This window comes from Scomber japonicus, chromosome 17 (genome assembly GCF_027409825.1).
Source record: "Scomber japonicus isolate fScoJap1 chromosome 17, fScoJap1.pri, whole genome shotgun sequence".
Lineage (NCBI taxonomy): Eukaryota > Metazoa > Chordata > Actinopteri > Scombriformes > Scombridae > Scomber > Scomber japonicus.
Genome location: NC_070594.1, coordinates 13900932 through 13928233, shown reverse-complemented (window position 1 = coordinate 13928233; position 27302 = coordinate 13900932). Strand labels below are relative to the sequence as shown.

Here is a 27302-nt window from a genome sequence, read left to right as displayed (position 1 = left end):
ACTCTACACAGAGAACAAGTTCATAATTAAGCTAAGCCAAGAGCTGTCCTTTTATTCTACCAACCCTGTCCTCCATTGCTATCTGTTTTTTTCTTCACCACCTCTCGCTCCACAAATCTCCCCACAAAGTGTCAGGGAATAGCCCGATCATTGACGGTATATAATGGAGCCATTTCTCTTCTCTCTTCTCTCATCTCTCATCTCGCTGTGTTACAGTAGTCGATACGTCTGGATGTTTATGATGGGGTTTGGTGTTTTCTTGCACTTAGAGCATGTTGTCTATCTCAACGAGGTAACCATTTAAAGCCCAGTAAGCAAGAAAAAACTGGCTATGATTCTGCATCGCCAGAACAAAGTAAGTTAAGACAGAAAAATTGGGCTGGAGATAAATTATTTTGACCTAACAGTGACAGTAGTGCTGGGAGGTATGACCAAAAATGTAAATCACGGTATTTTTCACGGTATATGACGGTATTTTTTTTTCAAGCATAATCAGGTGTTCATAACATCTTCTACTGAGAGAGGAACTACTAATCTACTGCAGTAGATTGACTAAGGATGGACTATTTTACTGTCATGATGAGTGAATATTGTAGAATTCCACACTAGTAGTTGTATCATAGCTGCCAAAACTCCCATTTTTCCTGGGTTACTCCCGTATTTTAGTCTCATCTCCCATGGCCCTCCTGTTTTGTCTTTTCTCCCGGGAATCTCTCGTAATTTACAGCCCCAACTTTGTTTGTTAATGATAATAAGAAGAGCACAATAACAAAGGTTTTATTTTGAAAGCTTAAACCGCACATTTTCCAGCCTGCGTCAGACAATGCCGAGTTAACTGACTAATTATTAAAAACCCGGATGTGTTGCGTGAACTATCATCATCCTAACCCGCTTGGCAAGCACACATCTTCTGCTGTTTATTGAGCGGCAGGAAGCGCAACACTGGAAAGGGTCCCCTCTGAAACAGTGTTGCACGGCGCAGCATTCCGAACGTTGTGTAATGAAATACACCGGTATGGCGGTACATTCAAAATTCATATCATAACGTAAATATACACTGGTATTCAGTGTGAACCAGTATACCGCCCAGCACTAAGTGACAGGTGGTCTCGTGTACTTCAGCATTCAATCTTTCCATCAATATGCCCGTCAATCGTCCCCCATCCAGTTGTGTTTAATGTGTTTGTCCTTTTATTCCTTTCCCTGCCCTTTGCATTTCACAAATAGATTTTCCTTTGAATCTGCCCCCCCCCCCGCTGTGAGTAAAGCTTGCACTCTGAAAACAGCAGCCCTCATATCTGGATATCTGCTCCGAAGCAGAGGAGGTGACAGAGAAAGAAAGGAAGTACAGTGCTGTGTCCATGGCTAATCTAAAACAATTAAATTATCCATGAGCATCATTGGATATGAAAGGGATTGAAAGACGTCAGTGATTGCCATGTTGTGTGGACTGCTGCAGTCATGTTCTAATCACCATATCGGAGTCAGCCAAATCAAAGGTTCACATCTTCATCATTGCCTTCTGGGTGGGGCGAATGGTTGACAGGCGCGGCTGGAATCAAATGCACATTCTCAGTGAGATAACCGCTTCTGTGGAGAGATCCCCTACTGAGCCCATCCATATTTCTGTTGCTGAACGATGATAATACTACAGGGTCATTGACTGGAGGCTAATCCACATACTCATATTGAACAAGTTGACACATTAATTTTCTCGAAAAATACCCTCACATTTTTATAGTCATTTCAGTAATTCTCTTGAATTGTTTTTTTTTTTGGCTTCATTAAAACTGTATACATATTAATCTCTCTGACCTTACTTTGGAGCTGCTTGGCCTTTGTCATCTTTTTCTCAGTACCAAGTTTTCTGCATTTATTTTACTTGATTATGTTGGTATTTCTTTACACACATTTGCATACCAGTGTTGGTTTGGTCTGAGCTGCAGGGGGAAACGAAGATTTTGAAGCTGAAGAATCTGCGTCCTCAAGACTACGCCAACTACAGCTGCATTGCCTCTGTAAGAAATGTGTGTGGGATTCCTGACCGCAGTGTTATCTTCAAACTCACCAATAAGACAGGTACTTAAAGACTACTGACTTTTCTGAATGATAAATGTATGTGCGAAAATACTGTTTTTGATCAGATTGCAATTTGAAAACAGCAAAGAAAAGATTCTTTAATAAATGGACTGTAACTGTCTTAACTGCCAAAGATGTCCATCTACTACCAATCTTTCTAAGACTCCACATGCTCTTCCTCCACAGCCTCCCCATCAATCAAGCTGCTGGTAGAGGATCCAATCGTGGTGAATCCTGGCCAGACGGTGTCCTTGGTGTGCATCACCACAGGTGGGGAGCCGCCCCCCATTCTCACATGGGTCAGCAGTAATGACAGCCTGCCACAGAGGAGCGTGGTGAAGGGGGGCACGCTTACACTGCCAGCCATCACTTCAGATGAGGCAGGAGTCTACAGCTGCGTAGCCAGCAACAATGTGGGAAACCCCGCCAAGAAGTCCACCACTATCGTTGTGCGAGGTGAGAAGGCATAACTGCATGACTAAATATGCTGAGCCCCAAAGTGTTCATATTATATGAATAAAGGAGGCATTATGAAATTAAAAAACACAGTTATTTTAAACACTTTATGGTTTTGATATACAACCAACAGCCTTGTCCTGACGTTAGTCCCTCCCTATACAATCCTCTATTGGTTGAAAATGTAAGATGAACAAGGAAAAAAAGAAAAAGCTCTGATGCTGAATAATAATCCTAGTTTAGGCCTACAAGCCAACTGATCTAGTTATCTGGCTAGTTAGGTAACATGTGCAGTTGTGTTAAGCTGATTAAAAGCAGAAGATAAAAGCCAGTTGAGCTGGCTAAATTTAGTAGCAGATGTTGAGCCTCATAAAATTGCCAGATGTCATTCTCAAAACACCATTTCATAAAATACAGACAAACTCCTGAAAAGGGGAATTTTAAAATAAATATTTCAATAATCAAATTAAAGAAATCAAAATGTGAGTTGTCATGTAATTACTTGAGTTTGCATAAATTGTTAAATAATGATTATATACAGTATAATTATACAATAGAATATATCTTTCTTATACATCAGGGTGGAAAATTGTCTTTGGCTTAACAAAACATGAAGATGTACAACACATAATTCTTAAAAGAAAGAAATAGCGAAGCAGTCAGTATAACAAACAGACAAGGCCACATTACACGTTTAAAGTCATGTCATGTCTGTGGTTTGATTCTCATCAGTCACTTTGCAGAGTTACAAAGTAAAATTCCTTTTTGTTTTATTTATTTATTTAATAATGAACACCTTGGGACTCCATGTAGACAGAGTGGATGGTGGCCATGGACAGGAATTGTTTACGGTACTTGAATAGAAATGAAAAGAAGTGATTGAATGCTTGGATTATGGGTTCAATGAAAGGTGAAGTTGGAGACACAGAAAGCCTTTCCAGGGACAACGCTGAAGGGAGAAAAACATTTTAATGCAAAACTATGAATGTGCACATGTGCCATGGAATAATAAATAGATCTACTATATAAAATGGATAAAGTATGCCCCAAGCATCAAATGTTATGTGAAATCCCTCTTTGCTGCCTGAGGATGGTGGTAAAGTTTTGCACATGTTGTATGACTTTGCCTGTATTTTATAATTTTTTTAAGAGATGAATCATTGAAACTGAATTGCAGTGCACTGTGTTGAAAGTTTCTTTGTAATTTATTTTCTTTATGGTCTGAAGGATGCTCACATGTCTGAGTGCCCTTCATTCACACATGACTTGAAGTATGCTCCTACAGTTTGACCTTACAAACACAGCAAGTACCAGATTTAAAATGCAGTCAAGGGCAATGCTAGAGGCAACATAGTATGAAACCATTAATTAATAATACACTGATTCAAAGAGTGGTTAAGACCAATTAAACAAGAGCAGCAGGGTGAGGGTCATCGCTGGTTGGCCATTATCAAGAACATATTTTCAAAGTAACGCTTTTTCAATGCTTGCATTGATATTGTACTGACAAGCCGGATACCTGGAATGTGAAGGAAATCTGTTTTGTACTGAGGGCTTTTAGTTATGAACCTAGCATATGGTAAGTAAAATAAAATGCTGAACAACTACAAAGAAGGCTAATACTGAAGACAGGGAATTTTACTGTCTGTAAAGAAAAGCTGTTTTGCTATAAGACCTGCAAAGATGAGACATGATGCATGGGGAAAATGACTTTTATACTCCTAAATCGACTGCTATTACTAAGCTCAAGGATTAAGGGTGGTGTGTGTGACTAGGCTTTCATCTGTGACATAACAGAGGATCCCGATGCCCTGAGTATGGAAATGCTGGAAGTTCTAACAGGTGAAAAAAGATGCATTAATTAGTGGAGACCTTACAACCAAACAGTATTCATGGCATGATCTAAATGTGACAACCTTATTCTGTTTATATTCCAACTTTTCAGAGAACATCATACACATACAAATGAAACACTCTTAAATCAGAGTTTATTAAGCAGATTGCCTCAGTTTGAGGCTCTGAAGTGTTAGTTTCTCACCAGAGTTTGCTCCTTTTATTTCAGAGATTATGCCACAGCTCCATCATCAGGTCGCCTCAGTGCTTAACCTGTTTAGAAGCCTTTATTTATACTCTATGGGATGAAAATCACATCATCAACAAATCATGTTTGATGGTCCCCCTGACAGATAAACCCCTTCTCCTTATTGTGACAGTGCCCATAGAGTTGAGGACTTCAAAATTGAGAGGCTTACATCAAAGAGAAGGTGTCAGGTGTCCCATAGGAGCAAATAAGTCAGATCACACTCACCACCGGCAATCACTGCAATAAATATTACACTCTCATTGATGTGCCATATGTCTGGAGCTCACAATGGCACTCATATGGGATCTTGGTAAAATATCATCAAAAAGATTCTCTGTCATTCTTGAATATATATGTCACTTCAATATATACACATTGCTGTGTGACATATAAGGCTCCAGAGTACAGAAAGATATAATGTGTGCAGGCTACATCCATTCAGCTCCATCAAGCCAGATACAGAAGCAATGCATCTTAACCTTGTGCCCATTACATAAAAGTTAGTTCCAAACATTTTCATACAGTGTCACAATAAAGTCATTGGTGAAGTTGCAAATATGGTTCATCATATCTTTTCAGTTGCAAGGCATTGACAAACAGCTATTGTGTAGAGATGGACAATGACAGCGTCGTGTATTTTCCTGAAACCTTCATGCTATCAAGCCATCACTGATATCAGTATGACTCAATGTGGTAAAATGATTTCAATTTTCCAACAAAAGGTAATGAGTCATCGCACATCTCTGTCTAAATTTGGTATGAAAACAAAACCAGCCAGTCAGTAAACCCTGTTTTAATTACATAATTAATCAATAGGAGACAGAGCACATTGAGGATCAATAAAAGTAGAAAATATATTAGAATCCTTCTCATGAGACTGATGAACAACCACTCCTGTTAGTTAAGTTGTCAAATCAATAGATATAGACAACAGACAACAGAGTGAAGAGGCATGAATGACATCTAATCAAAGCGAAAAATCCTGTGTCTGACAAACTGTCACACCGTCTCACTAAGTGCAAATGTTGGATCAACATACTTAAAGGGAAACTTCAGCGCTATATGATGATTTTTTTTTAAAACTAGGTCACCTATGTACTGTAGTAGAAATGTGCAATTATTTTTGAAACTGGTGCCCTATACAGGAGAAAACTGAGAAAAATTCCTGCATTCCTGTCCAATCTGCTACTTATGGGAGTGTTTACAGAAGGCAGCTAGGTTTCCCAGAACAGTGGCCAGTATTAATAGTACAATATTTTCAATTACAAAATGTCCACATGCCTAGATATGTCATAATGGGGTGCATGGACCATAAAACAAACGCTGGAGTTAGTTGTGTGAATTGTTGTAAACTAACCGAGAGCTGTAGGTTACACAAGCCAGGATTCTACCACAGTCGAAACAACCTCAGAGTCTGCTCTCTTTATTTCAGCTTGGTTTAGGAAAAAGTTGTGTATAAAATGGTGAAAAACTTACTTAGGGTGAGCTATAACTAACTTAGGTGTTACTTATAATTTACAAGTAACACACAGTTGCTGTTGTGCTGTTGTCTATACATAATTGGCAATGTCTGATATAATATTTTGTTGGAAAACAGTCAGGTTTGACAAAGCACTGGGAAGTTTGTCGCAGTGTAGAGTTTTCAGTTCTATCTCCTTTCTTTCTGATGATCCACACTCGGCACTGGTCAATGCTATAAAGTTACCCTTACTGTGGCATCTCTCTTTCAGCTGCCACTGTACCATAGCCTGTACCATAGGTCATCGCAGTGTGGTCACCTCCACACTCTGTTTTGTCTGATTCTACAGCATGATATTTGGCCTCATGAGTTATAATAGTTGTGCCACATCTATGCTTGAACAGTATATAATGTAAAGCTAGTTGTTTTTTGTATTAGATTCAAGTTTTCCGTCCCCCACAGGATCAAAATTCCCTGGTTCATTGTGTTGTTGTCGGTGGACTAATCATGGAGAATCGCAACACTGTGAAGCTGCGGCTGTAACGTAATTGTGGTGGTTGGTTTCTCCTCCAAACTCTGTTGTATCGAATTCAACAGCACAAAATTTGGCTGTGTATCATGAAACTACTTTTCTCCCAAATATGCTGTTATTTTAAAGTATTTGGTATGATAATAATAATAATTGGTATTTAATGTCTGCTTATCCCTATCACTGTTTTGGGATACCTACCTTTGACAGTCCTTCACCTTTTATTATGGGAAAGACAGAGGAAACTTGAATGCTATGTCCACATTAAAACCATAGTAATCAACTTGAAAATCAAAAGTTGTCCTTTTAATGAGACTTCGTCTAAGTGGTTCTACCATAGATTCTGCCAAATCTCAGCACAGCTATCTATCAGTTAAGTTGCTAGAATTAATGATTGAGAAATTTAATGGATATCTAAGTTTGTGGCAGGAATTTTGGGGCCAATATGATACTGCTATTCATAACAATTATGCCCTTTGCAAGAGAGAGTAATTTACCTACATAAAAATTTACCTGACAGGGCCAGCTGCATACGCAGCACCAGGACTCATCCTAACAGACAGCAATAATGATGCTGCAGTTAATATACTCCAAAACAGAGTTGGAAGGAAGGATCTCATTGTATATGCGCACATGTCAAAGCCACTGAATCTCACTCCTGTGAAGGAATCATCCGATGTTACTGAGGCAGCTATATAATGATATCAGATTAGGAGCCTAGAGTCAGTGGGAGTGGTATCAGATACGTACAGAAGCATACTATATCCAGCATGCTACAGATGATGCCTGAGGACATGGCTCCTGATTATAACTGTCAGAAGGGAGAAAATGACGAATGGAAGGTGGCAGATGTTCTTGGTTCTTGCAGAATGAGGTTCAGAGTAGAGAAAGATCTTTGCAAATGATGAGATCATACATTCAGATAGAGACAGCCAGTCTACTCACAAGCCATGTAGCAAATCACATTCCTCCAGTGAATTGAAACTAAAGAATCCAAGCATGGAGTCCACAGCTGTACTGCATACATCTAGCCAGAAGACACTAAAATTGTCTGTTCTGTGATAGTGCTGGACACAGATCTGAGAGATGTTCAGGCCACAAAGTTGGGGCATGTAAAGATAAACTGAAGAAGCTAGGCAGACGCTTTGTATGTTTAGGACCTAAACATATTGCAAGGTTTCTGTATACTGTATCATGTGTAATATGTGGAGGCAAGCACCACTTAGCCATTTGTGAGAAAAATTAGGCACACCCACCTACGGTTTCTGAAAATACAGACACTGTCATTTCCACATTAATTCCCCCACCAGACAAGCCGAAGTTTAACAACAAGAACACAGTTCTGCTACGAAGTGCCAAGGCAAGCGTGGTAGGTCCTACAGGTAGGAAGTTTGTTTCTCGCTAAATGAAGGTACTCAAGGAAACTTTGTGCATGAGAATGTGGTGAAAGCACTGAAGCTACCCATCATTAGACAAGGGACATTCAACCTCCACACATTTGGCTGCCCTGCTCCTTCAACATTGAAGCGCAATATAATGAAGCTCAGCTTGAAGAATGTCAGAGATAAACAGTAGAGTATTGAAATGGAGGCTGTCAGGACCCTTTAAGTATTCACAGCTGTGATGAAGGTTCCTGGTGATCTTGCAGTCTATCCTATAGATGAATAAGCAGAACTTTCTGTGCTAATTTGCTCAGATTACTACTGGCACATAACGCCAGGCCAGGTAGAGAGACTGACAGAGAGCCTGAGAGAGAAGTATTACAGAGTACCTTTGAATGGTCTGCGCAGGGCCCAGTAGCAATGTCTAGCATAACCAAGACAACTTGTATTGCAGATTCAGCACAATGAGGATGCAGAGATTGACAAGTAACTACATGCATTCTGACTCACAGTGCATCACAAGCAAAAAGTTAGTACAGCTGTTTGAGAAAACCTCCATCGTGGTAATGCCCATCAAGCATCGGTCTGTCAGTTAGACAGTGGCAGCGGCTGAGTTAGACCGTATGTCTGTGAGGGAAAGACATACTCCCTACCGTGCAGTGTGTTGACTGTCACCTACTGCAGAAAGCAAACAGGAGTATCACTCACCTCAAAGAAGATATCTACAGACTATTAGATTAACTAAAACAGAAGGTTGTCCAATTACATTGATACTGCCTCTGTGCAGGCAAAAAACATAGGTGCAATAAGCTCAGCTTTTCCTGACACTATCTTGTGGGACACTTGGTACGACCAAGATCATCCTCCTTCTTGACCTCAAACTCCCAGGCCAAAGTGGTGGGTAGTAACTGCAAGAAGAGTGGACTCCAGGTGATCTTACTACTAGCTCTCAACCTCTTGAACTGCTAAGGGGCTCTATCTGTGGAAGCTGCTATCCAACTAGCGAATATATTCATGGCTGTGCCTGTGACTGCCTGCAGCTGCATTGTGGATGCTACTCCAGTGCCTTCAGCCATCATCACAGATATCCCACTGATGGCCATCCCTGCCCTTGTGGATGCTACATCCAGCCACTCTGTTCATTCACACGTTAGATATAATGATATCAACATTTAACAATCCAAAAAACTCTGATTCACACTGTCCTGGAGTCTGTCAGACAGAGTATAACTTCCGGACCCCTGACTTCTTCTTGGTTCGGAGATGTGAAATCCATCCGGATGTGCCAGCTCCATATCTGGCTTAAAGAACTGTGCTGTGCAATCAGAATTCCTTTTGTAGATAACTTTCCTTTGGAAGCTACCCAACTTCTTTGCAGAGGATTGGCTTAATCTCAACAGAGAGGGTAAATAACTATTAGCCTTTAATATAGATCTCATATTGAAGTCCTGTAAACCATCTAGACGGACTTCCACTTTATGTAGGAACCAGTCCTAGTTCAGTCATTTTCTAATGTCAATCAATAAAATTACCTGCCTGGTCCTACCACACTTCAACAGCTGTGAATAGTAACATATTACCTATTCCTGTTATAGTGAGCTGTCACGTTAACACAAAGAAATACCAGGGTGCTTTTCACAACAGCTCAGCCTCACACATAGTAAATGTCACACCTATTCCTCATTATGGCAGAAATACATGCAATCTAATGAAAATTGGTTTGACAGTCAGTACTAGTGAGGCCTAGAACACGTTGATAAAGTCTCATCACTCTCTCAAGACATTTTACTGTATATTAATGATTAGATGTTCTTAGCTTTTTATGTTTAACTGAAGCATGGCTTACTTCAACTGCTTCAGCTACTTTGTAGGCAGTGTCCTCTTAATTTGACCCTTTTATATTCATTATTATATATGGGGTGGGATCATTACTGTTATCTATTGTAGTTTTACCTGCACTCAATGTTCTTTTGGCAGTTTTCCAAAATGTGTGTACTTATCAATGATTATCAAAGAAAACCAGCCTGTACTCTGACTCTCTATCGGCCATCCAAACATGACAGCAACTTCCTTTCTAAGTTACATGATTTTATGTCCATTGTTCTTACAAGTCAGGATAAAATCATTTTACTTGGTGATTTTAATTTTCATGTCCACGACCACACTGATTCAAGGTCTTTGGATTTCATGGATCTTGTTGCGCTTTTTTTTAGAATGTGGCATATGAGTGCCATCCACATTCATGGAAATACACTGGACTTAGTTATTTCTAGGGGGCATTGGTGTTGACATTTCATCCATTACTTCTTTCTGATCCTTTATGTGTGTTTTATAACATCACTCTTTCTACATCAAATGATTGTCCACAGACAATTAATGTGAAGCATAACATTAACAATTAAATTATTGACACATTTTCACATCATATGAAAGCTTGTCCTCCATCCACCACTGGCTTAGTTGATGATGTTGTCGATTTTAATGATAAATTAAATTAGATACAGTTGCTCTTGCACAGATTAAAAAAGAAAAAGTCATTTGCAAATCACCATGGAAAACTGCTGCAGTTTGTCAGCTCAAATAATTCAAAAAGCTGAGACGATCGAGGTCAAATAAACTGTTCAGTTTGACATTTTTAAAAATCAAGTTGTAATCTGCAATGCACTCAGGAAAGAGAGCCAAGCCCATAACTTGAAGATTATTTCAGTAAACCAAAACATTTTTCTCAAATGCATTTTTCCACAATTGATGGCTTTTTGTAACTTCTAAATCCATCACCCTGCCCTCAAACTCAACTCTTAAATGTGAGAAATTAGCTTCATTTTTTAAACAGAAAATAGTTTCTACTAGAGCCAGCATTGTAAATACAGACATTAAAATTCCCTGGCATCTCCCTGTCCATGGGCCTCCATCTATGATATCATCCTTTGATCTGATGTCAGAAGATGCCATCTGTGAAGTAATTAGAAGGATGGAGTCTTTCACTTGTGCTCTAGACCCTATCCAAACCAAGCTGTGTGAATCCTCTTTCCAATGCTGCTCCCAAGTAACAAGTATAATAATCTCCTCTCTTAATTTAGGCTTCTTCCCCACAGCTTTCAAGACTTCAGTTGTAAAATCTCTCCTCAGGAAATCCAATCTAGATTGCTCAAAGCTAAACAATTACAGACTCACAGTTAATTATAGACCCATTTCTAATCTACCTTTTCTTTGGTGAAGAAAGTTGTTTCTAATCAACTACTTCTACATCTAACCAACAATGGCATTTTAGAAAAAACTCCAATTTGGTTATCCAATATGGTTGTCCTTTGATTTGATGTCAGGAAATGCCATCTGTGAACTCATTAGCAGGATGAAGTCCTTTGCTTGTGCTCTAGACCCCATCCCAACCAAGCTGTTTAAATCCTGTTTCCAAAGCCTACAGACCCGTTTCTGATGCAAAGAACATGGCTGCCCTTCTTCTCTTAGACCTCAGTGCAGCATTTGATACAATTGGCCACAATTTCTTATTGGACAGACTTGAGAAATGGGTGAGTCTCTCTGACTGTGTTTTAGCTTTCTTTCAGTCTTATTTAACAGTTTTTGTCAGCCTGGGTGCTTATTTATCATAGACTCAAGGTATTGAATATGGTATTCCACTTGCACTGGGTCTAGGAGACCCCTCTCCTAGACCCAGTGCAAGAGGAATACCATACAAACATTTTTGTCTTTTTAAGGCTGGGCAGGTGGTATTTAGAGGGACATAGCAGGTCAACAGTATATGCCACATAGAGGCGGTATGTATCATCTGAAAGCTGGGAAAGCTGAAGCTTAATTTGAGATGCAGCTCAGCACTGTGTGACAAGTATTTCTAGTCATATATCTGTCAAACATTGTGTTTTGATTAGGCGCCTATTCAGACTTTTAAGTTTAGAGTGTATAAGAGCTTAGAACATTATGATGGAAGTATGTGATGGCCATTCACATGCTTGATTATGTCTCATTAGTTGTTGCAGCAGTTTTCAGGTTGACACCATCTGTTACATGGAATTGGTGGAAGATTTAACCACTTTTAACCACTTGAGAATTGATTAAAATGGTTAGAAATCCCTCCAAAATACCATTTTTAGACACCAAGACCTTGAGGTAATAGAAATCATTCTGTGATTTGGCACCACAACCTTTGAGATTTCTGTTAGAATGGCATTTTTCAGACATTGAAGGGTGAGCACTTCCATTCTGGAAATTGCTCAGAAAACACTCATTTGTTCATTTACCTAGGAAAGCCAGACACCCTCTAAATGCCCTAGATTTATTTGTGATGGTAAAGTTTCGTGAGGCTGTGATTATCCTAGAAGTCAGTTCTGTATGGGATTAGCAGAAAGTTTGCATGTCTGTAAAGTGGAAATATGTGATGGTTACCATTTTTATGCTGATGACACTCAATTGTGACCCTGTTACATGCTCATTGATTGTCTCACTGGATTGGTGAATTAAGCAAGGATAAAACTGACTTTCTTTAATAGGACCCAAAGCAGCAAGAGAAAAACCGCAATCAATGCTTGGTGGTTTTAGCAATCAGATTAAAACACAAGTCACAAACTTTGGAGTGATTTTATATTCTCTATTTTATACTCTAATTCTCATTTTAACAAAGTCATTAAAACATCCTTTCTCCATCTCAGAAATATTGCCAAAGTCAGACCCTCTGTACCTTAGAGAGATGCCGAAATGTTCATTCACATTTTTATGACTAGCTGTCTAGACTATTGTAATTTCCTTTTTACTGGAATACCTAAAAGTCCATAAGAAAACTGCAGTTAGTTCAGAATGCTGTGCCCAGAGTCTTAACTAAAATAAAGAAAATGGATCATATCATCCCAATGCTTAAGACACTGCACTGGCTACCTGTATCTTTCAGAATTGATTTTAAATTGGTTTTACTTGTTTATAAAGCTTCAAATAACTTTGCTCCTCCCTGCATCAGAGATTTTCTTTCATTTTATGGTCCAGCCAGATCACTAAGGTCCTCCACCGCTTCTCTTTTAAATGGTCCTTATGTTCCTCATAAAAGTACTGGCGAGGCTGCCTTCTGTTTTTATGCCCCTAAAAGGTGGCACACATTGCCTCTGGTTATTAGAAAGGCAAGCTCTTTCTGCATTTTTAAAAGGAAATTAAAGACCTATCTTTTCAATCTGGCTTTCAGTTTTAATTCGGAGTAATGTAATAGCTTTAGCTTTAGTTTTTAAGATTTGGTTTTCATATATTTTTATCCCTGGTGTTAATTTCATTGCCTTTTATTCTATTTTTCTTAACTTTATTGTTTTATTGTTGCAATTTTACATTTTGCAAGATTGTGTTTATTGTTGTCTATTTGCTTTCTTTTGGGGATGGGTGGGAGGTTAATGCTGCTAAGTGAAGCACTTCAGGGTGCATATTCTCTGCAAGGTGCTAATAAAGTTGAGTTGAGAAGATAATTAAAAAGATTTCATTGCTCATAATGCTCTTGGAGTGGAGAGGGAAAAACAATGTTTAAGATAGTTATCTTGTGTTGTCATTTTGAAAGTAGTAAGACTGAGCTTCAACACTGATGTCAAAATAAATCTAACAGCAGCACCTTTTTTGTTTTATTTATGTGACAGACTAATACAAAACAGTAACAGCAGAAGGAGGGGCCTAACTGACATCACTAATTGACAGTGAGATGAGTTCAGCATGTTATCTCACATCTCACTGTGACACAAGGATCGCTCTCCTGAGTCTGATGAGCTGTCACTCACACAAATGCAATTTTGAGATCAACAAGCACCAGATGATTATAGTGGTGGATATTACTGAGCGCTGCTAGAAATACTGATATGGATTTTATTGCATTATTTGTACTTAATAATACTTTGAAAATTGATAGACAGAATTTAATTTTTCATGATGTTTCCTCCTCTCTGACATGCTTGCTTCTGTTAATGGGTAGTTCATATAGCCCAACCAATACTGATATCAATATTTGACAGGTCTTATACTGATATGTCAGATATTATCATTAACATTTTTGTAATAGAATTTTTGTTTTTTTACAGTTAAATAACAATCTATTGAAAGGACACAGGAAACACTTTCAAATAACTGGGATATACAGTATGCCAATAGTGAATACACTGTTCAAGCTTTTTAGGTCATACTGATCTTCACCATAGATGTCCTACTTTTCCTTGTGACTGCAGGATCAATGCAAAGAAATGCAGAGATGCTTCCTGATTGTTTAAACATTTAGGAGACTCTCCCTAGTCACTTGAAGCACTCTAATCAGTATTTATTTATTTATGGTGATGATACCACTTGATGCAAGTGTACATATGTTTTAGCACTTGAATTCATTGTACTCTATTAACTTGCTAACTGTGCCATTATGATACATGGGAGCAAGCATTTTTTTCTGTTCTCTTGTAAATTTCAAATGTTTTCTTTAGTTGATTACTTTTTTAAATGAAAATTAAACATGGAAATTGTATATTTCTTTTAACTGAGCATCACAAAATATACAGTATAACTACTACAGAAGCATATTTTTACTGACGTGATACTTTGAAGTGAGGAGGAGAAGGAAATTGAAAGAGGATAAGCCGGACTGGAGGCTAGAGCATAGGCAGACCTTTAGTTACTCATGGTGCATATGTGTGTGTGTGTGCGCGTGCATGAGTGTCTGAGTGTATGCCTTAGCATACTCTTTCTCACATACACAAACACAAATCTTTTTTTGGCTTTTGATTTCCTCTTTTATGCCAGTTGATTTCATTATCAGAATATGTGGGCTTTTTTGACTGCAAAACAGTCTTGAATAGTTAAAAATCAAAAATCAAAAATGCTTTGCCAATTGGTAATTAGTTACAGTGTGAATTAAATGTTTGGGTATGAGCTTGGGGAAAGAAATAATGGTCATCTGTCTGGGCAGGTGTGTTCATGTGCATGTTTTGCAACAATCTATTTAGTTCTGTTACACTGAGTTCATTTTGCAGTGTCACACTGTGGCCTCATCGTTGCCTATCTGAGCTCGTTTACCCTCCTCTCGAGTCCTTGAGAAGCCCTCTCAAACTGCTGTTGCCAAAGGGGACTGTGTGTGTGAAAACACACATCTCTCCCTAGCAGATGGTAGTTTCTCCGGCCATACTGTCCCACCAGCCAGACTCCATTCCAGGGCATGGCCATCTCCACAGCCAGCCCAGCATGTTACTGGCATCACATCACCCTACTGACAAGATCCTTTTTATGGATAAGGGTCCGCAACACGTCTTCAAATGCAGGTCAATACCCTGCTTACCCTGGCCACTCCAGTCCACTCTGTCCTCAGCAAGGACACCAGTTGGTGATATATCTGCTGCGACAATGCAAAGATATTTTTGCACTGTCTTCCATTGGAAATCAAGTATGAATAGGCAGCTCTTGCAAATGGAGAATTGCTGAGAGTTGGGGAGAGTTGGTGAATTGAGAGAACTGTCTATAGATGGTGTTGTTAAAATGGGCAGCTGGACTGGCATTTTGTTTTCATGTCTCTGTGCGCACACACAACCAGCTTGTGTGCATGTGTTTCCCATCTTTTTGCAAAGCAATGTGTTTTCCCTGCGTGTGATGGGGAGAAATGAGCATTGCTGTAGCTATCAAAGATCCACAATCAAACGCTGCCATGTTGTCGTCAGATTTTCTCGACAGTCCCTCAAGGAATTCCTGCCAAATTCAGGTATGAGGCTTTTACACCCAAGGTACCCATCATTCTGCCCAAACATAGACACAACTAATTCTGTACACCCACACACATACACACATTGGAGCCAGCATAAGTACAAAGTCAAACACACCCTACAATTCACACTTTGTAACACTGATTGGAAGCTTGCTGTTATTTATAGAGGAGCAAAAATGCAATCTTTTTCAGTATGAGCTCCCCGCTGTTTTTATTTAGACTTTTTAGTGGAGAGAAAAACCTTGTAAAAACCTGGCTGTCAGCATGTGAATCAACATGTGAATGACCCTTATCAAATTTGCACTGGAATAAATTCTGGTGGAAAGCTAAATATATTTCCATTCATGAATGCCAAATGTAATGGCTGGATGGCCAAAACTGGCACGGGCGGGTGAATCTCTTGGGCTGCAGCCCTAAGAAGTGTCTGTGTGTGTATTTGTATGTGAACAAGTGTGCCTATACATGTGCAAGTGCCTGTTTTGTTTGTGCATTCAGCACTTGTGTGTGCATGTGAATCCTATTTGACATAAATTAAAGCCGGAGGTCAGCCTGAAGGTTGAGAGCAGCATTCGCGACTCCCTTGTTTTTTCTCACCAAAGAATGGACATGTGTGAGTGGCCATGGTTTGCAAAGGTGGTGATGCATGGGGAATGTGTTGGTGCTAATGTGAAAATGGATGGAGTGATAATAGGAAAATGAAAGGTGTTTAGATGGCGGTACAGACATGTGTACTGTGTATGAGTGCCTGTGATGCTTATGTCTGTTGTCATGCTAATGTTCGTTGTCCTTTTTTTTGTGTTTAACCTTGAGTGCAGCAGATGAGGCAGAGGAGAGTGGCAGTTAGAGAGACATCCTTCTGGCACTGAGAGATGAGTTCAGCTCCACATGCTGATATTCTCTGCAAGAATGAATGGAGAGCACAGTGTGATGCCTACTGAGAGATAGACAGGACTGTCTGAAAAATGAGATGGACTGATGGGTAGACAGGAGGATAATGATTCAAAGTGAGACTCTTCTTTCTTTTCTACCAGACAAAGGCAGAGAGAGTCCACTGGAGGCAGTGATGTATCAGTTGAATCTAGTCAATTCTGGGAAAAATGGAAAACCCTTAAACAAATCAGTAAAATATTATTTGCCAGTCCAAAACTTTGCAAACAAATAAGAAGAATTACTTGGAAAAAATAAACCATGTAAAATCCAGAAAGACCTGATATGTTGGCACCATTTCAAATTAAATGAACAATATTCAGACAATAAATTTAAATTGGCTATCCAAAAAGTTTTCATTACCATAGTAGCTATAGGCATTTATCAGATCACACCTTGATCCTCCATGCCCTAATTTACAAACAAGTAAACCCAAACAAAGGCAAAATCATTGCATGTTTTATATATTTCAAAAAAGCATATAACTCAATTTGGTATGACAACCTTTTTGTGCCAATGAAACTGAAAATTGAGAGTGTGGTCCGAAAAACACATTCAGTTGTCTTTTTTCTTGCTGCGTGTGCGTTCGCAGTGATGCCATTGTGTCTTCATCATTGTGTGCATATATACGTGCATGTCATAGTCAGTAACATTGGGGCTGTGTGTACTTTTGCCCTGCTAAGAAGCTCCCCTGAGGTGGTATTGTAATCCTGCAGAATGACATGAGCTCTCTGTTGAAGAAGGCCTCAACTGGGGTTTTTGTCTTTGTGTGATTATCTGCGCTTTTCATGTACAGGCCACCCATTATTCCCACAGGCTATTCAAGCTGTGGATATTCATACAAGCTTGCTGCAGGGAGAGGCACTTCAGATGGCTGTAAAAAGCAACATGGGGACACTGTAATATGTACGGTAATGATCCAGAAGAATGCCCTCAATATGCACTGTATCACATCACAGATGAACTATGTGCAATTTTTGAAGCAAAATGGAGTACAGGCAACATATGATGCAAATGTTACCATAAAGAGAGTATCTCCTTTAAGTGCTCCTACAGTAGATATTTTACTCCTTGGCATGTTGCCACAGTCAAGGTTCAATGACAGGAAGCCCTGATGATGATAAAAGGAAACAAGCCTCCAAAAATCATCAATATTGCATGCAGATTTATTTGTGTGTATGTTGAGTTCTATTTTTTGCCCCCATGTCTGTGATACTGATGTTTTTAAAAGTAACGCTGAGATGTGTGTTTAATTCATGCCTATTATATTGATGATCCCTTGCTTTGGTTGACACCTAACAAAGGAGCTACTGCTAGATCAACCTTGCTAATGGCTAATTGCTTATGGTATGTCGTAAATGAACCCTGTTCCAAACATTTAGCATTTAACATACAGTACAAACATTAAACACGACCTTCATGAGGCTTATAATGTTTATTTGTGTTGACTATAACAGAGAGGTATTTGACTCAATGCTAGCTAATTTCAATGTTTCTTTGTGGCATTAATGCCTCCACAGTCTTCTTTACTCATCTCCTCAACAGTGGTTCCAATCATAGCTTAGCAACCATATGTGCATTGTATAGCCTTTCTAAAACTTAAACTACAAGGGAAACAGTGTAAAGAATAGGGTAAATATTATGTTTATCTGCTTTAACATAAGCTGCAAAGGTTAGCATGTCTGACTAACTAGCTTAATACTTAGCTAGCCCAGTACTTCCAAGGTCAAGGAGCACCATTATTTTGTGAGATTACAGGTAATGCTAAAAAAAAGTTAGTTTCAATGGTTATTTTAAGTAAAAGTAAAACATACCACTTGAAAATACAAACAATAAACCTAGTCTCATGTCTGAGCTAAGCAGCCAACCTGTAATCCATCCATCCATCCATCCATCTTCCACCATTTACCCAGGACTGGGTTTCAGTCAGATTCATTAAATTCAGTAAGGAAACCCAGATATCCTTTACCCCGGCAACACCCTCCAGCTCCTTGGGGTTCCCAAGATGTTACATGGGAAGAAAAAACATGCAGTCCCTCCAGCATGTTCTGGGTCTGCCCCAGGGTCTCCTGCCAGTTGGATGTACCCAGAACACCTCCAGAGGGATGCGTCCAGGTGGCATCCCAAACTGGTGCCCAAACCACCTCACCTGGGCCCTTTCGATGCAAAAGAGCAGCAAGCTTTACTCTGAGCTCCCTCATGGGTGTTGGAGCTCCTTACTCTATCTCTTAACCTGAGTCCACTTGTATTCCCAGGTTGGCTGAATACAAGTTGTCCCATGCACAATACTTTTGTATCAGCTTGATCATTATTGATTTCAACCAGCAAACTGTTGGTGGCCAGCTAGAAATTAAGCACCTGGTCTTGTCATGCCTCTGTTTGAAATAAATTCCTTTTATTAAAACATAGCTCAAAAATGTTGGGTGTAAATGTGCCACTGTTAACAAACTGCTTCTATGCCAGCTAAATTTGATAGCATTAGTAACTAAGAGGGCGAGCAGTCAATAGAGAAAAAAGAAGAATTTTAACCTTCATAGAGGTAAGCCTGTAATTGCATTGCACTGGTGTTAGGTTTAGGGTTTGTTCTGTTATCTGTTATTAGTATATGTAAATTCAGACTCACAAACTTATTCTGTAGACACACGAACCAATAGTGCCCTTAGATATTAATGAAGTTGTGGAAATTGTGTAACAATAGTCGGAGCCACAGTTTACCTCCAAAGCAAATGGGAAAGTTCTGTTTCCAACCAGAGCTTATTAAAGATTTATCTGACTTGAATTGGTTATCAGCAACAAGGAAGGAGGAGTGTCAACACACTGCCTCTCGATAAAGTATCCCAACTCTGCACTTCTCACCTCACACACTCACCACAGTCCTTTTTAAAATACCTCCAGTTTTAGATTCCCTTCCATGCATAAGGGAACAGGCACCATTTTAGTCACTGCAGCTGTCCAGCAAAATTTACTACAACTGAGGGAAGTAATGGCCACTTATCTCTCTTGTACACAAATGTAGGTGATTTACAGGAATTCCTACTTGCTATTCAATATTTATAGTCAGATAAAATGCTAGGAAAGGAGGTTTGAATGTTCAGGAGGCTAGGAGGAAACCAATTCTGAAATATGCATGAGTGCACATATGCAGCACCGGCTATTTTGACGTGCACTGCAGCTCTGTGCAGAAATGAGGGAAGGCTGAGTCATCGGGAGGTAAAGTCTGGGAAAAGTAGAATACTGAAAAGTGACCACTGAGATGAAATCAGACATTTCTACCTCTGGTTTAACTCATAGTTGAGATCTCTGGTTGTGCAATCTGTGTGGAAGTGATGGGAGCAGTTGATTTGCACTGCCAGCACCTCCATACACAGATAGGCTTCTTTTTTTCATTTGACATCCACAAATATTACTTTTTAGTTTCTTGACATACACTAAGTCCTGTAGGAAGTCAGATCTATTAACATAGATATTATAAAACTGGAGATAGCACATACAGGCCAACATGGACAGTATAATGTTATACTGTACTGATCATCTTTTGTCATAAATATGTTCAGAACTTCTTCTTTGTGTCCTCATTGTCTGGGTATATTTGATACACTATTAAGTGGAAAAATGAGCTGAAAATCCTTCATTTCACTTAGCACATGCAGCTCTGTAAGCAACTGACCACATATTTAGCATTGTTTATAATGGGAAGTTCCATGTATACATCTTATTCTTCAGTTTGAATTGTTGTACAGTTTAAAAGTGCACAGTTTTCATAATTCTGAGCCATGAATAGCTCAGAGCAGATTTTGTGCCATTTGACATTTTTGATGACAACTTACCTGAACAGTCTTGACTGACTGAGGAAAAATGTCTAAATCTACAGTGTATTGTATCTAGATGTACAGAAAAGATATGTCAAACACATGATGCAAAAGTGGAAAGATTATTATATCAAGATTATTGAAATGCCACTCCAAATGCACAATTTACTTTTAAATTTAATTTAGTTCTTCAAATAACTAAAACTGTCAGTTACAGAACAAATATTTCATAGAACAAAACATAACCTGATGACTTCAGAACCAGAGTTTCTCAGCCCCCAGCAGGCGCACAGTCCCACAAACTAGTGCAAACCAGCTTTATAGAACGCTTACCTTACAGCTTTACACAGAAACACATGTCTGCCATTACCAGACTGGACTACTGTAGCAAATGACCTGTGTTTGTTCTTAAAGTAGAGCTGGCTCAGTGATCGTTAAGTGTCTAGTAGTGTTATCATTTCCATCCAAGACCATAGTTGAGCTGAAGGAATGTAAAAAGGGGAAAGCAGTCAAGTCCAAATGTTTATCCTCTGACACCTGTGACAGCGCAGTGATTGACAGAGATTTGTGGAAATGTGTGTGCGTGTACATACATGCACGCGCACACGGTGTGAAGTGGATGAGATAATACTTTCTTAAGAAGCAGCTAGTACTGTAACTCTGCTGAGAATGTGGCTGAGACACAAAAGCCTTTTCAAACTGTCAAGATATAACTACAACTCTGTCTCTGGATGTTTTTGCTGTCTGACATGTGATTGAGGGAAATCAGTGTTTCCTCACAGATATGCTTACTTAGTGGCTTCCAACATGGACATGGTATTGTTTTATTAGCCTTATATTGTGTACATTGGTTTTAAGGAAATTCAATCTTGGTGTGTAGGTAATAGATACACTGTGATGCAGAGCTGTGCTCAGAGCCCAGATGGAAAATGAATGTTGGTTTCTGGTAATGCTTTGTATTATCTTCATATCCATAAAGGTCACAGATACATATATGCTGCACACCATATTATGATAATTGCAGTTTCCATGCCAGTTCTACTAAATTACAACATGATTGATAGGTACTGCCTTGAAGAATTAAAATATATCAGATATGAGAATGAATGCAAATGTGCAGCAGTATTTATGAGAATTTACAGAGTGTTGACATGATTCTAATATTTGTATCTGACACGCGTCAGAAATAGGATTCTCTGCCTGCCGACACTGATTTCAAACGCGAGGAGGAAGATCATGTCAAGGAGGCGTGTGTCACTCGTCTCTCTCCCCTCAATGTGCAGCTCAGCAGGCATCACAATGTTTTGCACATTCAATTTCCTGTGTTTAAATCTGACACGCAGGTTTTGTTTTCGTTTTCCCTTTACCAAACTGAATATGATAATGTCACTTGGGAATTGCTAGATGAAAAGATTTCCATGGTGCCGTCAGCTTTTTTCGCTGAGGACATGAATTGAACAGTAGGCGCAGGGTTTGGAACCAATACAGCATGCATTATAATGAAATCATCTTTTTTTTCTCGTTCAGAGAAGCTATGCATTGAAAATGGAGTTTGCAAACCAAATTGGATTAGAAATGGTGGATATTTTGTTAGGTATCTCTCCAATTTCACAGTGTGTGTATTTGTGCGTGTTTGTGTGTGGGTTTATGGGAGTGTGTGAGCAACTTCTTGAACACTGTACGATTCTGAATAGGTTTGGGCTGATGTCACCCTCTATATTGTGATTTACTTTTTTAGTGACCAAGTTTATCGCTGCCATAATGGATGATGATTTGCCACTGTCACTGATCAATATCTGCTCACATCAACTGTGCTGACTGCTGTTTATTTTTTAACTATTCTGTTGTTATATCACTATGACTTGTATTTAATTTTCTTTTTTTTATAACCAGATGATCTGCTAAATGAGATAACATTTGGCTATAGAGAGGAAAACTAAAGAAATAGCTATATCCAACATACATACACATACCTACAGTATATAAAATTATAGTACCTCAAGCCAATAAGTCTCTGTTTAAATCTACTGTTACATCAAGAGAACAGTTGACACAGAACAGTTACGGTTGTCACATCAATATCTATTCTTACACTTTTGGTTCAGTACCACATTCATTTTTTTCATGATGTGAGGCTGGAGAGGTACAAATAACACCAGCAGATTTACAGTATATTCACTGGAGATGCATAACAGTGGTTTACAGCCCAAGTGTGGACACTGAGCAAAGTAACAATGCTGAAAAAAAATTCAGTTTTGAAAAATCCATAAAATCCTGTGGGGATTACTTCTCAAAAAAAAAACATCAATATAACAAGCGCAGCCATAACCTACTGTAAATGTTTCAGGGTTTGTTCTTCAGCATGTCACAGACTTAGAGAAGGATCAAGTGTAGTGTACAAATGTTAATCCAGTTCTAATTAAATTTCTTGTCTCTTCACAGCTTTGAAAAAGGGCCGATTCTGGATCACTCCTGACCCCTACCACAATGACGACAACATCCAGATTGGACGTGAAGTCAAAATATCTTGTCAGGTACAATCAAAGTGAACACGCATCGCATCAAGTTACAGTTGGAATCGGTCATTCTGGAGAAACATTGTTGATACTTGAACCAAAAGCTCCAAATACGCTCCTCCCTTTATGCTCCCTCAGAAATTCCACTCCCAAAATTCATGGATGCTCATTGTCAAGGTACAGTAACTACAAAAAGAGAAATATAGTCAGAGCAATGCCTCAGATGTAGAGTCACTTCCATTCCTCTTACAATTAATCACACACGCTGTTGTACAATCTGAGTAAAACAGTCCATTGACACTCTCCGCCTTGTTGCCGCCTCACTACTTCTACCTCAACCTGCGTTCAGTGTCTCTGTCCTGTCAGCTGCAGCTCCTGGTGAGCTGAGAGGACAACGGTCAGCCAAACTGTCTTCAACAGACTGAATAACAACAGAAATTTTACTGTACCAAAATAGTTTGCATGTCAGCTCCACAGGAAGAAATCAAGAGTGTTTGTATTAATTCATTGATATGGTTAATAAATTCAAAACACATACTATACAGCGGGATATTTGTATAGCTGCCTGCTCAAATTACACTTCACTCATCATGATAGAAACAGACTCAAAGTGTTAAAAAATATGGGGAGTCTCCGTGATACTGTCTTGGAATGAGTGTTGATTGATACATTTAATAAAATGGAAGCATATCTGTTATATGAGAAAATCATTTCTATATGAATTGGCCACCGCCTATCTCCAGTTCACCAGCCCTCCCCCACCGTTCACCATTCGAATGCTGGAGATGTCATGTCCTCACCCAGACAGCTGCAGTGATGACTTCTTCCTGTGCAGTGCACAAGTACAAACTCCTACTGATTGGCTGAAGTAGTTTTGTGTGGCCACTTTGATTTCCGTTTACAGAGCCAATGCTGTGTATGAACATGAGATTTTTTTTCAATGAACACACATAACAGACAGCTAGTGGAACATGAGGACATATTCACTGAATTTGAGAAAGCGTATTGAACAATCTTTCTCCAGAATCACTGATTCTACCTTTAACATAAGTCACCCATCAACCGTTCAAGTCAATGTAACACAAATAACATGTTGAATGTCCCAGGTGGAGGCGACACCACCAGAGGAGCTGACGTTTAGCTGGCTGAAGAATGGCCGTGCCCTGCGGAGCTCAGAGCGTATGGTCATCACCCAGACGGACCCCGACATCTCCCCTGGTACCACCAACCTTGACATCATAGACCTCAAGTTCACTGATTTCGGCACTTACACCTGCGTGGCTGCGCTAAAGGGAGGAGGCATTCCTGAGATCAGCATTGACGTCAACATCTCTTCCACAACTGGTGAGCCTCACACCCCTTTGTGTCAGTGACACATCTACACACCTCCCCCAACACATATGACACACTTATTATAGGCACTATAGTCACACACATGATGTAGAAAATAATTGAGAAAAAACTGAAAAAGTCTATTGACAGAGAAAAAGAAAAAAATATTTAGCTTTTTTGTTGTTTCTGTAATCCTACAAGTTATGGTTTATCATGCAAGTAATACCAGCAGCTACGACTATCTATTATAATTATATCAATCAGAGGTCGACCAATTACGGGAGATGATGACAACTATGCTCGTTACTGTAAAAACTTTCAAAAGTAAAAAGCCCATAAGTGATTGAGCAAACCATGTTTTAAACAACCACCAAATCAGTTCAGACTAATAGTGAATTGTTACAGACAAGCTAAAACGAAAGCTGTCTGTATGTAGTCTCACTGTTTATCTTTGCCAATCTTAAAACCGGCATATTTTTGTAAAATCAGCTACTGTTTGAGACAAAGTGGTGTCAGTGGATCAATAGGCTATTGGCTTTTTTCTGCTCCGAACTATCATTATTACAGTATGTCGACCTTTAAAAATCCACTATCAGTCGACCGCTAATATCTATATCATTACATAATTACCTCTTTTTTATTTGGAAGTAAAAACTAAGGACACAACACAGTAAATGTCAGTGATAATTATCCATTGTACAGTTAAACTCCATGTGCTTACAACTATGGTAGGTACAGTAGAGGTCAAAGTTGAGCCATGAAATGATTATCCAAGATTCAATGAGCGTTTACAACTGACATCTGTAAAAATAACTTCAGTGGTCACCTTGGTTTTTACACAGTGGTTTAAATTTTATAGCTAAATTTGGGAAATACTGGGAAATGTATTATTGCTTTTGGCCAAACCTGAAGATATATAACCAAGTTTTACGAAAAGTGATTTTTCCTTTAAAGGGTCAGGTCATCCAAATTCTATCAAACATACTTTCTTATTTACCTTTTTGTAGTATCTGTCAGTGCAGACTGTTTTATCTTCCAATGTTTTCACATCTGCCAGTGAGAATTTCTTCACACCAATAAAATGGAGCTTTGTCAGTGGAGTTTGCAGCATTTACTGTCATCATAAAATAGTGGTCATAAAAATGGCAATTGACAATAAGGTTTGGATTGTCCAACATTTTTTCAACTAAAATAAATGTCAGACCTTTTATTAGTGCAATTTCCATTCACTTCCATTGCATTGGGGTTTCAAAGACAGATTTCTCAAACCTTTTGCAGAAAAACCAAAGTAAACCAGATTTGGGTGAACTGACCCTTTAAGCCCTTAAGGATGAGAATGCTTGTTTGTTCCTGTATTGGGCTGCTTCCTGCCTGATGAAATTCCTATATTTGGCCCCAGGCTGAAAATGCTCAGTAATAGTCAGTTAATGTACACAGAAAATTGTTACAGTACCAATTACACTGCATTGCAAATGACTGTTCAATTGGATTCCTGTGAAACAAAGCTTGCGCCCATCAGTTCAACTAATCGGAGACTAAACATCCATCGTCTTTTCATCAAATTGGCTGCTTCCACCACTGTTCTGACTAACGTTTGTATACATGTATACAGCATGTTTATAACATGACATAACAATCCACCTTGTCTACCAAGCTGCATCATTGTAGTTTCAATCATGGCATGTTGAGTTGTAGCTGATCTCATAGAAACAGAACAATATTACAGCAGCTGTTCATCATGTCTTTCAATTTTCTGCTGCTTTACTGTACATCAGTTGTTTTCAAAAGATGTCAATAAAGTCAGCGATACATTGTAAAAAAAAAAAAAAAAACTAATGATAGAATCAGCTGTCAAACATTTTTTTTTCTATCTATTGTTTTAGATTTTAACATCAGTCAAGTATTTTCCTGTCAGATTTTATAAGAAGAAGTCTGGAACCGCTTCACAGCAAACAAAAAGATCCTGTCTTTTAGAAGATTGCTACATACTGTAGCACATTTAGCTCAGTTAACAATACGTTTTGTGCTTACTCACTTCCTGCAGCCTCTACAGTAATGGTGAAAATCAGTGGTTAGAGAGACACAGTGATAACACATGTAATAGAACAGGAATGGTGGTCTTTATCTGTAATCTCCAGTGTGAGGTCAATCAATGAGCTGCAAATGTGTGGTAATGCTCCAGTGTCACCAAGCATTACTTCATCCCCCATCGACTCCACCGAGGGATGGGACCTGATCAACTCCGTGCCTTAAAGATGCCACGATTGGGAGTCTCCACATACCGGTCAACCATCACAGATTTCCAGATTTTCCATGTCGGGGATTCCCATTGGGTTTGGTGTTTGCTGCTGGCACAGGAGATATCTGCTTTTGCTTTGAATTTCCTACTGGTGTGTTCAGTACTGATAAGTGACTTTTTGGTTTGTGTGATGTCTCACGACTCATGATTGGGTTTATACTGTAGCTTTCTTTCCCTTTTACATTCTCAGTGAGAGGCGCGCACACACGTCGACAAACACATTCACACACTTGTGCACCCTTACTCCTTCTCACAGTCTTGTTTTCTATCACACGCACACCTTGCTGCCACTCACAGCGTGAACATGAAAGCAGTGTGTCGACCTTGGGTGCATAATTATTGTTAGATAATCCTTTGATAATCCCCGCGCAATAAAACAGTGGGATCAATCGCACCTGCCAAGATTGTTTCCTCATTATCTTTTAAGTAGTACAGTCTCTTCTTTTTGGAGTGCCTGGGCGATGCCAATGCATTAACACAGGCCCTTTAATGTGTAAAAAGATACTGCTGTCTGACTGAGGAAATAGCCAAGGAAATGACTGACTCCATTGTGATCATATGAAATGAAAGGTTTCCTTTAAGGCTTAGATGTGATTGCTTGTTAAGCTTTCATTGTTCCAGTCAGATGTGTGGCTATGAAATATTATGAAAGTGTTGCGTTGTCATAGTGCTGGTCTTGTCATAGGAAATATTATATTGAATTTTTGCTCCTGCCAG

At 39.1% G+C, this 27302-nt stretch overlaps 1 protein-coding gene across 1 annotated transcript in view; it reads left to right on the top strand.

Annotated features, from left to right (window-relative positions):
* The window catches only part of mdga2a (MAM domain containing glycosylphosphatidylinositol anchor 2a), a 172734-nt gene that overhangs the window by 83498 nt on the left and 61934 nt on the right, over nucleotides 1-27302 (top strand). Inside the window, exons 5-8 of the mRNA XM_053336450.1 lie at nucleotides 1941-2079; nucleotides 2266-2535; nucleotides 22881-22972; nucleotides 24061-24298. Coding sequence (XP_053192425.1) covers nucleotides 1941-2079; nucleotides 2266-2535; nucleotides 22881-22972; nucleotides 24061-24298 — 739 coding nt within the window. The remainder of the gene's footprint in view (nucleotides 1-1940; nucleotides 2080-2265; nucleotides 2536-22880; nucleotides 22973-24060; nucleotides 24299-27302) is intronic.